The sequence below is a fragment of the Neodiprion lecontei genome, chromosome 6, assembly GCF_021901455.1.
Source record: "Neodiprion lecontei isolate iyNeoLeco1 chromosome 6, iyNeoLeco1.1, whole genome shotgun sequence".
Lineage (NCBI taxonomy): Eukaryota > Metazoa > Arthropoda > Insecta > Hymenoptera > Diprionidae > Neodiprion > Neodiprion lecontei.
In genome coordinates, this window is record NC_060265.1 from 22,668,881 (window position 1) to 22,684,035 (window position 15,155).

The 15,155-nt window shown below is 41.0% G+C and overlaps 1 protein-coding gene and 1 long non-coding RNA gene across 5 annotated transcripts in view; one reads left to right on the forward strand and one right to left on the reverse strand.

Moving 5' to 3' along the window:
* The window catches only part of LOC107218064 (small conductance calcium-activated potassium channel protein), a 161,715-nt gene that overhangs the window by 105,156 nt on the left and 41,404 nt on the right, over nt 1-15,155 (reverse strand). For both annotated transcript variants that reach the window (XM_015655813.2, XM_046743925.1), the window contains exons 3-4: nt 12,664-13,157; nt 8,925-9,198 (exon numbers count right to left, since the gene is read on the reverse strand). In XM_015655813.2, the coding sequence (XP_015511299.1) occupies nt 8,925-9,198; nt 12,664-13,106 (717 nt within the window). In that variant the 5' untranslated portion in view covers nt 13,107-13,157. The remainder of the gene's footprint in view (nt 1-8,924; nt 9,199-12,663; nt 13,158-15,155) is intronic.
* LOC124295128 overlaps nt 1-15,155 on the forward strand; it is a 158,281-nt gene that overhangs the window by 84,649 nt on the left and 58,477 nt on the right. The gene's annotated exons all lie outside the window — the stretch shown is intronic.

The window sequence follows — 15,155 nt, forward strand, 5'->3', positions numbered from 1 at the left end:
GCGTTCGTTGTTAATTCGTAAAGGAAAATAGTGAGGAAAGAAACATCATAGAAGTAAAGAATTTGTATAGTAAGTATCTGAGCTACACCGCTATTCTATAACGTAACAGTAATAAGCAGTGATGAAAATTTGTCTATATTCATACTGATTGGTCATACACCGTACATATGACCGATTATCACATTGATTGCATACGAGTATAATATAATATGTATACATATATATCGTACGGAAAATTGAAGGTAAATATTATGCTAATTAGCGCGACTCCACTTCAACAAAATTATGTTCTTGGCATGTATATTGTGTAGGTATGTATACCGATATAGCTCAGCTTGTTGAACAGAGATAATGAGTATAACAATGGTTTTTAAAGCACCTTGATTATTCTCGAGAGAGCTTTTGTCACAATTTATAATCATCGGTACTGGTACTGTGGTTATTCACACTTTGGCCGGGATTATAACATTCCTTCTCAGAGTTTCTCTAGTTTTGCATATTATTATGTACGTTTACAATTCTCGAGGGAATATATCCACGGTACGAACCAGGAAACATTGCGCCACTGTTAAGATTTTAACATAAATTCCGTGACGTGCGTTAGACGAAGTAACGTTCTCACTTTAGCCTGATTTTCATCGCGTTATCTGTTCTTTATTCAGACCGCGAGGAATTCGCAGGCTGTTATCGCTATAGTTGTTTATACTATCACTGCTGCAAGATCCTGTTTTTGCCAAGTTTAGTCAGCAGGCCTCGGTGCGTCTCGTCGATTCCGACGTGCAACAGTTGTCAGGAAGTGGGTGCCGATAGCCTGCCTAATATAAGGTGTCAAGGTGAATCGAATTTTGTCGCGGGCTTTGGTTCGAAATTAAGACGCGAGTACCTCACGTCCAAAACGAAAGTCGAGTAATCAACGACCCAGAACTAAAATCGATCGATTATTTCTCCCGGCAAACTTCGGGTATTAATCCAGGATAGACAGATGCGCAAGCTTTCACGGATTCCGATGCGGACTTTCCGCGGCGGTCTTTTGTCCTCCGATCCCAGTTCCGTCGTTCCATTTTCACGTGCGATTCGCGGAAAATAGTGAACGAACTTTATCTCTCTTTGATCCTTTACTCTGTCAAAGCGTGTACATGACGCCGCCAACGCAAAAAGACCGACTCTTCGTGCGTGTTACTTTCGTTGACAAAGAAAACGAAGAAAAAAGAAATGGAAAAGAACAAATTCACATACACGCAGGGTGAATTGACATTTTTCATTTTGAAACCGGGTATAAACGTTAGGTTTACATTTCCACCATTTGAAAAAGCTCGCGCGGACGTAGCTTTTCTATTCGATCGTGCATATATATTGCAATTTAGGCGAACGTGTGGAATTCGTTATATATTCAAATATTTGTTAATGATCAGTATTTTTTCCCATCATTGTTACGCGTTCACAACCGCACGGCATAAAAGAATGAATTCAAAAAAAAAAAACAGAGCAACGAACCAACACCCTCGTCGTGATTAATGTCTCGTTTGTATGCACGGACAAATCGAAGGGAAAAAAATTGACGTTCGCAAAATTTCGCGTGTCGTAAAATTCTTTTCAACGTTTTTTCTTTCGACAAGTTCCGTGCGCTTCACTGTCCTTGCTACCTTGTTGATTTCCGTTTCCCGCTCGATTGACTCCGGGCCCTTGCCTCTGAGGCGACGTTAAAAGCTTACTTAAACGATCTTTAACGACGATACTTACGGCCGCCAAGCGAACGATAACTCGGTGATTATCAGTACAAAAATGCCCACCGTCGTCGCTGTTTTTGAATCAAATAAAAAAAAGCAAGAAAGAACGCTCGTAAGATTATTTAAAAAAATATTTTGCAACGTCGGAATTCCGGTAATTCAAACAAATATTAGTTTCGGTGCACGAGAAAGCCGCAAATTACCCCTTTTATGCGGATGAGAAGGGAAACGTAACAGATTTAACCTATGGATACAGTGAAACGGCAAAGCAAAAGAAGGTGGATTTTTCGTTAGTGAAACCACCGCGAGACCGATCCTAAGCTTAAGCTGAGCTTTGTGATTTCACCGCAGAGCTACATTTAACCCATTCCGTATTCCCCTGCGTCTTTTGAACCACGGCGTTCCCCATTTTTGTCTGCAGTCTATAAACCCCTCTGACTTTTTCCTCGACCATTTTTTCCCATTACACAAGGCTTTCCAGCTCTTTCTTTTCACATTCGATACCAATGATAACTACAATACGATGCTATAGGACATTGCTGAAACTACGGAGAAAACTGCACCCCTGCGTGAAAACTCCCTCTCTAAAAAAAAAAAAGAAATAGACGTGTGACATATGCATCATTTTCATATTTCAATATACTCTTTGCATTTCCCTCTTTTTTTACCACTTCGTATTTAAGTTCACTCGTTTTTGTTTGTTTTTTTTTTTTCTCTCGGTATAAATGTACAATCTAGGATAATTTTCGGTAACGGTGCTTCTGGTGTTGAATTATCATTGAATCGTTAATCCTCTAGCCCTTCTTACAGAATTATATAATTTTGGCTTGAATATTCTCTTCACGCTTTTAAGCTGCCCGAGTGCAGCTGCATGTACATCCCGCTATTTCATACGACACGGAGGTGCGATATTTTCTCGAGTAACACCATCCCTATTCCTCGCGATATTATATCAAAGTGGTACTTTCTCAGGAATAACTAACGTCCTGCAGGTGGCGTGGCACTGTGCCAAGCGGATGATTCAGTTCTTACCTCAAAATTGTGACACGTAGGAATTTGTTATTTCCCCGGGAAACGGCAGCGATTCAAGACGCATTAATCAGAGGCGTACGGTAAGTTGTAAATTCTCTTTCATATTCGAAGAAGATAAAATCCATATCTCGAAGAGTCTAAGCGACCAATGAGAGTCAATTATTGACATTTGAACACGCGTTCGTGACTACGGAAAATGGCACCATTTATAATTCACGAGTTTTCAGCTTTATTTCACCGTTAAAAGCATCGACTCTGTCTGTAGAACAACCGCGAAGCTATTCTTGTAAAATAAACGATTTCGGGACGGTTACCATTTTATCTTCAGCGTTTGTAGAGCAGGCATTGCCTCTTTTGACAGAACGTGCAACCGGCATGGTACAGGTTTTATTTTCCAAGACTCTTTTACTGTCATCTTAGCTGCCGCACAGTCGCCATTCTTACTGCTTCCGTGTATAGAGTTTTCCCTGAAATTGTCTCATTCGGACGATTCATTTCCGGTAAAAGGTTCGGTACGCGTTCGTTTGTATAACTGGAAACTGACGATAAGAAAATACCGTTGAGTCATTCCTCTGCAGGTTTCTTCTCGAGCAGATTCCGATTCAGTTAAAACAAATGTGTAATGGATTCTTGACCACAGTCAGAATAATTTAATTGTTTGTCCATTGTTATCCTACTGTGCTTCGATCGATTTGGACTCAATCTGGTAGATGGAAGAAGGATCAAAAGCATATGACGCATCAGCGTTTAAAAATGACTTAATTGTGATGGAAATTTAGGAATGTATGAAAAAAAAACCAAAAATTAATTTTACCCCAGTTTTTGCAATATCGCCGCAATTCCAGCCGGGTGAAAGTTGATATCGAGAGCCTTGTGTACAATGAATAAATCTGTGTGTTATTCCGTATAAAAAGTACGGAAAGGTTGTTCGTCAAGGGTTATTTAAAAGTCGAAAAGTTTTGGAGCTTTTAAGACGATCAGAGATTGCTGGAGGGGAGACGATTGAACCAAGAAAGCAGCTCCAGCTCGGCTATATACTCACTCTTAGTTACTTATCCTCCGATGAAAGGGAACGGGAAAGAATTTTCGAAGATTGCAAAAAAAAAAAAAAATAAATAAAAAAGAAAATAAATCATCCCTCAACCGAATTACGAAAGTTCAAAATACTTCTTTTGCAATTCGTAACAAGATACGCAGCAGCGCGTAATTAGAAATAACCGAGATATCAAAGTTTCGTAAAAACTTCATCGAACCCGAATTACAAACTTTTGAAACAACAAACGCACGAAGGCACATTATTGCTTTTCAACCACTTAATAATTAGGGGATGATCCGCATTTGAGAACATTGATCGCGGGGTGAAGAATGCAATAAGATACACGGAGTTATCTGCCAGGCCTTCGCAGTGAACGCGTATTAGAGGTATTAATATTTTCTCCTTTGTCTGCTCGTCCGTGAAAGGTATTCGAAGCATCCCTCGCGCGAGGGTGTGCTATTGATCAAAACTGACATGGATATTTCGGCAAAGGCTGTCCGTCTAGATCCGAAGCAGTATTTTCTCCCCTTAGAGCTACTAACGGCATCCCACTTCTGTTTCCCTGATGAGACTTTATTGACCCCGGGTGATTGAGGAGTTTGAAATAGTACCTATACCAGCTCGTGACCATGGATCACCCTTGCCGAGTGTCCTTCAGTTCCTGATCCCCGTTGACTCGAGTAAATTTGGGGGAAAAAAAAATAATTAAATAGTAGGAATCTCGTCTTTCGATATCTGATTCGAAAAGTTGGTACACGATTAACTTTCTCATATCAATGTTGTTGATGGTTCGTAACTACGTTTGGGTAATTAAGGTTGAGTTATATAATGAGGTCACAACCGCATTCAAGTGGATGACTCTTAAAATCTGGGAGAAATTATTGCGATACAAAAAGCTCGCGGTATTTTGAGACGAGCGTGCAACAAATTTCCAACTCCAAATCCTCCGTGACTTCAGTCACGACAAGGTCGAGCGACCTCCGGTTTAAAAAGAATCTCGTCGCATCGGAAACCGCCGTGGCGATAAAATAACCGTGTACCTTGGATCCGCCTACTCGATGGAACTTTATTTTTCCTCTCGAGCTTGGAGATGTTGCCAGAAAGAATGCGATTTTCCGATTGTTTAAAATTCGGATGAAGTATTAAAATTTCAACGTATAATGACGCAGCGAATGAACGTCGACGATGATTACGGCACACTCTTGGAAAAATAAACAACCTTAGCCAACCGCATCAGTCATCAGCCAAGAAAGAAAACACTTTCTATAAATTATGTTCGAAATTTTGAAAGCGCATCTCACACGGCTACCGTTTGTTGTATATGAAAGCGTGGGCAAACTGCGGTATTCAAACATCTGGACAGTAAAAACTTTTATCTTCCCATCAAAGTTGTTTGATGATCAAAGTCGCTTTCGGACAGCATTGAAAGGCTGAGTACCTCTACCAACAAGCGACATGGATTGATGTCGGTATATTTGGAATTGTGCAGTGATTGACCGAAATTATCCGTGCAGTTGGTAGTAACGCGGATCAAAGGCTGAGCTTCTTTTTCGAAAAATATGAGGGAAAAAAAAACTTTGTTGAGTGTACCGAAAGCTTGCACCATTCTTATCATCACAATCTACAAAGTCATGAGGGTAATAAAATATTGCAAGAGTCCGTCACTGATGCATGTGCGTGCGTGTGTATGAGTATATTTTAACGAACAGAAATCTGGCGCAACGAATTTTTATCCGACGAGAGGATAATATACCGCCTGAGGGAAAACGAACAGTTCGCTGACTCAGCTTTGAAATTTGTGCGTGTTCGCTTGTCGGATATTTTCGAAATAACGCGGTGTGAGAATTTTCACCGAAGATAAAACACAACCTCGCTACTGCGACGGGGGCTGTAAAGAATGCAAATTCGTCTTAAAGTTTGGATCCAATTTGCTAAGGGTACGCGAGACGTTGGGGTGGCCGACGGAAGGGTCGTGCCTTAGAGTTAGAGTGCCTAGAGCGGAGCCTTTGGCCTCGTTGCTTAGGATTATCCCGTTTGTTCCGGTAATCTTGAATTAGAAGGACGTTAAATCGCCGTTACGACGGAAGGGTAAACAGCAGATAACGTTTGTGAAAATCGGGTAACCGTCGCGTCGTCGTGGTTCAAGGTTTTAGAAAAATTGATCTAATCAGCTCAACGATATGGGATATTGCACGATAACTCTAAAGGTGTGGATTAATTCGATGTCGAGTGCGTTCGAGGCGAAAACATCGACCTGAATGAATTTCGATAATTTATTGATTCCAAAACATTGCCTGATGTGTAATAATAATTGCATTCTCTTAACGTACAGAATGCAATAAAAAAACAAAAAAAGAACAAACGATACATGAATGGTTCGAGACGTGTAGAAGAAACGTAATTTAAACCTGGGAAACTGGCTTAACAACTATCGCTGATTTTTTTTTCCCGTCTCAGTTGACCGGCCAGTTGATCAAGTCACTGTTTCTTCTTGACCGACGGAACGATTTCATACATGAAAGAGCCGACTGAGAGCACAGGCGAAAGAACCTTCGTTCAAAGGCTGCGAGAAGCTTCTCATCCAAACAAGGTACGAGGTGCGATGGATAGTTTACCGTTTTATCACGCGAAAGAAGCGACATGACGCGGACTTGACTGAAAGCTCGCTCACTCCTTCGTAAACGCCACACTCGTGTCAAGCCTCCCTTAGACTCGTCTGTCGGTTGGGGTTGCTCGAAGGGAGGCGGAAAAAAGTAGCGATTACGTGGGGCGAACGTCGAGTCGCGTTCGTTCCCTGCAGGGTTCCCGCTTTGGGAGTGATTTCATAATTTGCACTAGGTGTCAGACGATTGCAGCGCGTTGGCCTTCCGCCAAGAGGTTGACGTGGCTGCACGGCGTCTTCCTCCTTCGCCGCCCCCTTCTCTTCCCCCGCCTCTCGACCCTCGAGGGTTCTCGGCCTCTCGCCCTCCGGCCCTCTTCTCTGCCGAGGAATAACCTGCCCTCGAGATAATTAAACTAACAAACTTCTCGAATGTTTCACCCTGACTGCTTGCGGCTTTGCAGTGACTTACACTTGTTCAAATGTGGAGGTAATAATTTCATTGCGTGTTTTCGTAATGCGTCAAATGTAGCATTGCCTACCGCGCGAACCGAGCCTTATGTGGACAATTGGCCATTTGAATAGGAATTGATTTTTGGTTTTACCCCGCGAAAAATACTTCGACGATTATTTTATCGCCTCGAGACCGTTGATCTAACTTTTCTCGTTGATGAAACCTCGGCTGATAGGGTTAAAATTGTATCTTGAACCGACCGCGACTCGGAATGCAACCATCAAATGGAACCCAATTTGCGTATATTAATTAGACACGGAGGAAAACTTTGAAATTTTCAAACGCCTTGTTAATTACATACCGTTATCCCGCTCGAGGCGAGATTGAATTTTTTTATGACGTTGGGTACATTGATTGGCTGCAGAAAATACCAGTATCTTCCTTCTTCAATTCCCCCATTTTCACCGACAGGCAATTCGTTTGCGGATTGATAACACCTTGACGCTTATCTTTCAGTATTTTTCTTTTTTTTTATTTATTTATTTTTTTTTCGTAGATTTATTACACCCGTCAGATAGGTCGGAGAAAGCTATTTGCCTCGTAATTGAAATTTCAAGAATTTTTAATCGAATTCTCAAACTACAACTGTATAATAAAACCGAAACGTTTCTGAGATATATTTCCTTCAGCTCGCTGACTGTCTATGAATAAATATTACAACTGCGAGGCACGTTTCGCTAGGTTGAAAATTGCAACGGTCTGTGCAGTTATAAATAATTTCAGTTAGTTTCAACGTTTCCTAATTGTCATTAGAGCTTAAGCAAAGTAAGTCTACCTACAGATAGGCTTATACGTGCAGTAGGAGGAGAGTAAAGTTGTGAAATACAATTACGTCGAAGCGTACGGTACACCTGCACGACTAGAGCGGTGTAAAACTTGGTGAAAATTTTGATTAGCACCAGTTTCCGGGATTAAGACTAACTTACCGAGGTAGTGAACCTAACGCAATGTTTCCTCGCGTGAATCTCGTAAATTTTCAATTCCAACATTTCGATTCAAGATTTCAATTGATGGCCAAAGCGTGACGGTTATTTCGAAGTACCAGCACAGGCGTATATCTCTGGTTAGCCTTCTTTGTTCCGTGTTTTTTCATTCACCCTCGTCAATACAGGTATATATACATTATACATATATATCCAGGAAATTTGTTAAAAAAAAACTGTGAATTCCCCGCAGGCAATTGCCTCGAAGAGTAAGCTTACAGAACGAGGCTCGTCTGCAATTTCACCAGAGAGGGTTTGAAAAATAAATTTGTACGAAATTTTTGTAATTTTGATGAAATGAATGACAATGAGGGAGCAGCTGTCTGCACGTTGATATTTCTGTATCCGCGGGTCAAAAATTCCATCTTCTCAAGCAGTAATTGCAATGAAATATTCGTAAGAATAACTTACGCAACGCTACGTTACTCGCAACCAAAGTGTAATGAAATTTGAAAAAAACTTTGTTCTCGGATGTAATTCCACAATCCCTTTATTACACACGAATTCCACAATTTACTCAACACGGGGAACAACTCTAAATTTGTTTTGACAGATTATATTTTGATTCGACAGTTGCGCTGTGGTGTGCACGGCATCCACGTTCAGTGAACGAAAGGTGTGAAAAATTAGTAGTAACCGTTAAAAAGACGCGTATTGAATTAGTAGTTTTATACTTTGCTTGTGCCAGAGTGAATAAAGCAGAAAAGCAAGGAAATAAATGACAATTTCACAGAGTTTTGACGCACACGAAAAGAACGTTCGACACATTACCCAGTAGTAACCAAGTATAAAATGTATGAGTAATCAATGTGTAATTAAAAAACAAAACCTATGTATAAAACTAAACCTTTCGCTATGGGCAAAATGGTTCACAGTTGTATTTCTTCAGATTCACCTGTAAATCGAATCTATATGTATATCTATGCTGAGGCGCCCTAAACCTACACGTCTGTATATGAACGAGCCCGGGACTCGACCGGTAAAGTAGAAAATAACGGTTGAGAATTGGCGGGTGTACAGAGAGGGAGCTTACCTGCCGGAATTGCCTGATGCCGCCATTGATCCGCAGAGAATCTGCGGCGATACCGGCGATACCATCGCCAGGTTCGCGAAGTTGTCTCAGGGAGGCTGCGCTAGGTGCTGCGCCTCCGTGCAGGGGGCAGCAACATCCGGTACAACAGCAACCCGATGCTTCCGGCTGCGAGCTTTGCCGGATTATCCGGGCGCTCGGCGATGTCGTCACCAAGACCGGCGGTGGCGGGGCCGATTGACAGGGGCAGCAGTGATGCCCGCTCCTGACGCTTTCCCTTTGGCAGAAAATAGGATATGAGCTGGGAGCTTTTTCCATCTTTTTCAAAATTTTTAAAACCATTCGAGCTTTCGCGGAGCTTTCCGAAGCTTTTTTCGAGCTTTTCCAAGCTTTTCCCGAGCTTGCAGAGCTTTTTCGAGCTTTCTCGAGATTTATCAGAATCGAGAAGGCTACCTTCTCGTACTATAACACGACGGACCGTCAATTTAATCAGACGCGGTACAGAAATTGTTACGTCAAGTATGGATAATGAGATTCCGTGTGACGTACTCACAGTCTTCCTCACGTTGAAACGGAGCTCGGGGTAAGCGTCTTCGTCAGCGCGTTGGCGAACGACGTACGGCCGTATGATTACGCGTATATATAGTCGGCAAAGACGCCGTAAATTCCCGCGCGAAACCGTGCCAACCGGCGTGGTAAACGATACTTGAAACCTGATCCGATATCAACTTTGATTTTGTGAAATTGGATTTTCCCAGCTTTCGTTTCATCGGTTCTCTTTGTACTACTAGATTTCTACTTTTCCTACGAACGTGAGCTAGTTCGATTTTGTAAGAATTTCGACTTGGCGAGTCGGACTGTCGAGATATGATGATCGTCAGGAATTTACTACAACTCGATCAATATCTAATTTTCCTAGAATTCGAATCTCTGATACGATGTAATAATGCATTCTCATTTGAATTGAAAACACGTCAAGTAATTCAAAGAAATCGTTTCTGTTCATTCTATCAGACAGTATATTCACAATTTCTTGGAATTTAAAAAAGTGCTATCCATCTTATCAAATAATAACATTTAATGGTGCCCATGAGCTCGTTAATTTGAAGAAGAAAAAATATTTCTTAAACATGATCAAACTATTTTACGAAATTGTGTGTTGCGTGACAGGTGTTTCTCAAGATAAACGAAAATTAATCATTTCAATCAACCGAACAATTTTTATGCAATAAATATCTTCCCAGAAAAGCTTGGAACCATGCAACTCATTCAATCTGCCACTAAAGCCCGTCGTCGCAAATATTTGCACCAAGCCAATAGGGAGACAATGAAATATTTGGGCTTGAACATATAGTACTTCGGAGAACGGGATGTTGATTTTAGAGGGAAAAGTTTTTCCCGTATAGAAAATCCATACCGGCTAGTTCATCATACTTATGCCTGCGGGTGTTATGGCGATAGGTTTGCGCAGGAGCAGATTGGCTCGCATATAGCCAATAATTGCTGTCGTAAACGACGAGGTTCGTTGTACGACAGTTCTTCAATAGCTTCGAGTTCTACAAGCGTTTATCTCGTGACTACATATATTCCCGATGGGTGTTATCGTCAGTCTATCGGTGAACGTGAGTCGCGGTCGAGCGGTGGATGCTCCTCTTCAAGGGGATAACCTCGTTAATTCAACCGCGAAATAACGAGCCGTCCCAGCGTGTAAGACAAGCATTTGAAAATTTGTAAAAATTCCAATCATCCCACCGTCAGAATATAGCCAGAAAATTATCGACACATAAAATTACGCGAAATAGTTACTCGTACCACATTTTCTTACAATTTAAGACATATGTAAACCGTTTTTGTAATCACATCCATTTTAACGGAGTTTTATAGTAACTATAACTGATGAAATTTTCCTCAGCGCCTCCACGGATCTCCGGCGTGTTACGGCTTTTCAGAGTTTCAGTGAAATCTATGCGACTCCTTCGAGAATTCGACGATTTATCACGATCAAGAGTTCACATCTTTACGCACACTTGAAGTTACGCATGAATCGCGTGAAAAAATGTTGACAACTTTTTCATCTCGATACGTGGCTTACATACTTCAGTGCCAGAACTTCGTTGCGCCTTCTTCGCGACTCGAACGAAACTCTTGAACTCGCCCCGAGCTAGTAGTAAAGTCTACGCTTGGTCGGACGCCGTGAAGTAGGCTTCAAATTATTTCTCAGCATTCAATGAACGTTTTGGTGACTTGTTAAATCTCGCTGTGATAATTGAATCTCCGTACAAGTACTTTATTTTGGAGATGTAAGAAATCAGGGTTTTCGCAGGGCTAGTAATTCGATAATCGTTTGCTAAAATTTTCACTAACCCTAGAACGGTGAGGTTATTTATTTGTTTTTTTTAACCTATTCCGCCAACGGGAGGGTGAAAAGACGCTCCAATCTTGTAAATTCCATCTCTTGGGTACATCATATCGTTAAGGGTGTTATGGGATCTCATTTTCTTGGTTTTTTTAATAAAGAATCACGCCCGCTAAAAAAACTTTTCGCGTAAGTTCCACAAAAGTGGTGATAAGTTATTTACTAAGGTTAGAAATCGTATGCTGTTCTTTTGCGGCGGGAAATTTAAATTCGAGTGGGGTATTTTTTAACCCCCCCGCCCCGTTATCATTCTAGGGTTCAGGTCTTATCTGAGACGACGTGTTGCGAATATCTTATGAAATTGAGAAGTGTAAATATTTTTGGAATTGCTATACTGACATATGTTCTTATCCTGCTCCACTATTCTTTCTGACGTCACAACGCGTTGGCGTAGAAAAATGAAAAATGTGAAAATAGTTCTATTGCTTTGAAGAATTGTTTGCAGTTTGATAAGCGATCGATTTACCAACGAAGTAGCCGAGTTTCGAACATCCCGATACGTACTCTCAAAGAATTAATATCCATTGTTTCTGTGTAAGGGGAGGATTTTTGAAGAAGGTACATACTTAATAGCAACGCGAGTGAAATTTAATTATGAAAGTAAATTTAACTTCCATAAAAACGCTACGGCGATAATGCTCACCGTGTAAACAAGTTCTGGAAATATGCCAGCAGACGTCGAGGAAAATGTACGCCCGACGAAAAAATTTCTTCCTATAGCGTATTGCCTTTTACTTTTATGAAACGTGCAATGCGTATATCCACGCTTTTAAAAGTTAGGTTTGCGAACATCGTCGTGCGTCAATCACGAAATATCCCAAGGACCACCGCGTTTCATCGCATCAATAATTTTAAGAGTGAAATTTATTGAATTTCGTCACAGTAAAACTGACCCACAAAAATCTCCGAACAGGGTGTATATATCTACCGCCACTGAATATCTTTAACATTACTTTATACGATTTATCAATTCATCCATTCGGGTCCATGTCAGTCACATGTGAATGAAAGACTGTAGGTAAAAAATGGTACAAGACTGTTTTTCGTTTGGTTTTGACAATTTTAAAAGTTTGATTCGAAACAGTTGACTCGGAAAGTGTTGTGTGATTAACAGTTTCCGTCGGGTATCTTTTCGCAATAAATTAAATAATTGAGTGGATTTATAACGCCAAGAACAAGTAAAACGGTCGACAATCGTGGCCAAAGATGGATGCAGATTCTGAATTTGCATATACTGTATTATACGCGAGTATGCAGTCGCACGTACCGATCGGACAAATCAGCAGCATCACAATCTGACAATGCAGCAAATATCCGGAAGCTCACCTGGAGACGCTGCGCGCCAAGTGCATCGCCGAAGACGGAGCCAAGGACTCTCTCCTGTCGCACCGGCACCTGTTGTACGCGCCTTGGCCTTGATGGTTGCCGCAGGGTCTGCTCCTACAGGATACGCCGACAGGCATCGCCGCTGGTTGCGGTTCCCCATCGAGTCTGCAGTGGAGTTCGATGTCCGGCACTGACCTGGTCGCTGGGTCCTCGGTAGTCCCGCTTTCCTCGGAACCCCCTAAGCCTGAGACCGACATCTGAGGTGACGCTACGAGGAACGTGGCGCGGTCTTGTCGCGTCAGCACCGGCTTTCCCGGGGGCGCCGTGGCTACGACGACGGGAGGGGGCGGCCCCCTGGTCAGCAGGGCAGCCGTCTCGTCGCTGCTCCCGTAATCGCCACCCCCGCCGCCCTCCTGCGATCCGGTATTCCCGTTCGAACTCATTCCCAACGAAGCCTCGTCCGGCGAGCTTTTCTCACGTCACGTTATCATCTCCTGAAATTTCAAAAGTCAACATTGTCAGACTCTTGAGACATCGATACGCAGTCTTTTGATTATTTTTTTTTTTTTTTTTTTATTATGGTAAAGGGGCGGGGAATTAACCCTTACGATGCACATCCGGGTAAAAATGAACCCATGGCATGTTCGCCGTGAATTCCATATGAAAAACCAAAATTCCAAAATAACCTGATTTAATTCAAGATAAATAATGAACTATCATAAAAATCGTTGATACTGCCTTTTACCGAAAATTCAATCTCATTCGCTTAAATAGATACCTTTTTTTTTATCGCGCTGTATCCCCGTATATTTCTTTTTCTCAAATATTTGTGTCTTGAGAGTTACTCAGACAATTTTCAGCTCAAATTATTGAAAATTTAGTGAGTTGTGATTTTTTGAGCAGAATGATACATTTTTTGGTATTTTCTTGTTTTATGATTGGTTTTTTTTTCTTTTTTTTTTTTTTTCTTTTCTCATATTCGCAATCTCATTTTGCTCGAGATAACTAATTTGCCTTGAAATATAGCAGTTAAAGAGTATCCCGGAATTCTTACAAGTTATTTGAATCGATATCTCTGCTTTTATGCAACGATGTTTGCTGTGGGGTCTCCAGCGACCCCGATGTGACACCAGCGCTATATACAGGAGTTGTGCAGTGTAGGGGTTGGGAGTATAAAAATTATTAGAATTGTCCAGAATTTGAAGGTGAAGTTGAAAATACAAGAATTTAAAGAAAATATACGAAAATAGTCAAGAATTAGATCAAATGTTGAACACTAATGAAAAACATTTCATTAACCGATATAATTTGTAATTGTTCTCATCAAAATTAATTTTATTCGACACGAATTAATGCCTCATTAGTTTTACAAGGTAGTGATCAGTAATTTATTCCCATATAGATTTGAATTTTATTGACTTGGCTGATCAATTATGTCATTACGCGATGGCTTGCACGATCACGTCGTTTTTGGACACCGTTATACACGCAGAAAAACAATTTGCTTAATTCACCAAGTATCGTGCTGAAATATGGCCAGCGAAATTTCTTTTCATCAATTTCACTCGACAAAAAATGTAATCTGAACAAGATTCAGTAGTTTGGAATATTGAAGAAAACTGCATTCGTTTCAATCAGCATAACATTTCCTTTACCATATTCTGTCGCTATGTTTGGTGAATTTGAAACACGTGTTTCCTTGTATTTATAAAACAATTTCGCAATATCAGTAAAACAATCTTCAATTTGGTGAAATGATCAATAACAGTTTCGTAGAAGTGACGAGTAGTTTGAGTGGAATGTAAAGTCTGTGCCAGTTACACAGAATTAAATGATATTACAAAATTAACCAATGACATCTTTAGAAGGTAAAAAAATATTCCCTGCTGCAAATTCAGGTGAAGATTTTATCCGATTCGCGGAAATGGATTTACGGAATTCCGGATTAAACATCGGGGAGTGCGCGATTGTGAGTTTGAGGACATATTCCTTGCACACTGTAGCCACCATGAATTAAAGCTTAAACAGTCCATTAACTACGACAAGTTCATTTTACTTCACCTCCTTTAGTCAATTAATTGAGAAAAGCAATCTAATACCGAAGGCTTTGTAAAGTGGATGCGGCAGCTGAAAAAGTCTTAAAGAGGCATACCAGAGTGAAGATGAGATGTTAGGGAATCGAATGGAGAAAAATGAAGTTACCTATATGATGGAAATAAATGAGTGAATCCGGAGCGAATTATCAGTTTGGGATGAAGAGGGAGCACGGGCATGTGGTCGAGGGTATTATGCGTAGCCATACCGTTTGTAGACAGCTTTGAGAGCGATAATCAGGCTTAATTTCATTGTTCCATAATGGTTGAACAATTCCTTTCAGTTAGGCAGATGGCGGAGGGCCCTGAAGATTTTAAGAGATGTACCGGTGGCGATTAGCACTTAAGACGATTTAGCACGAGTACAAAAGCATGTCGTCTAGAATCGCCGCAGATCTC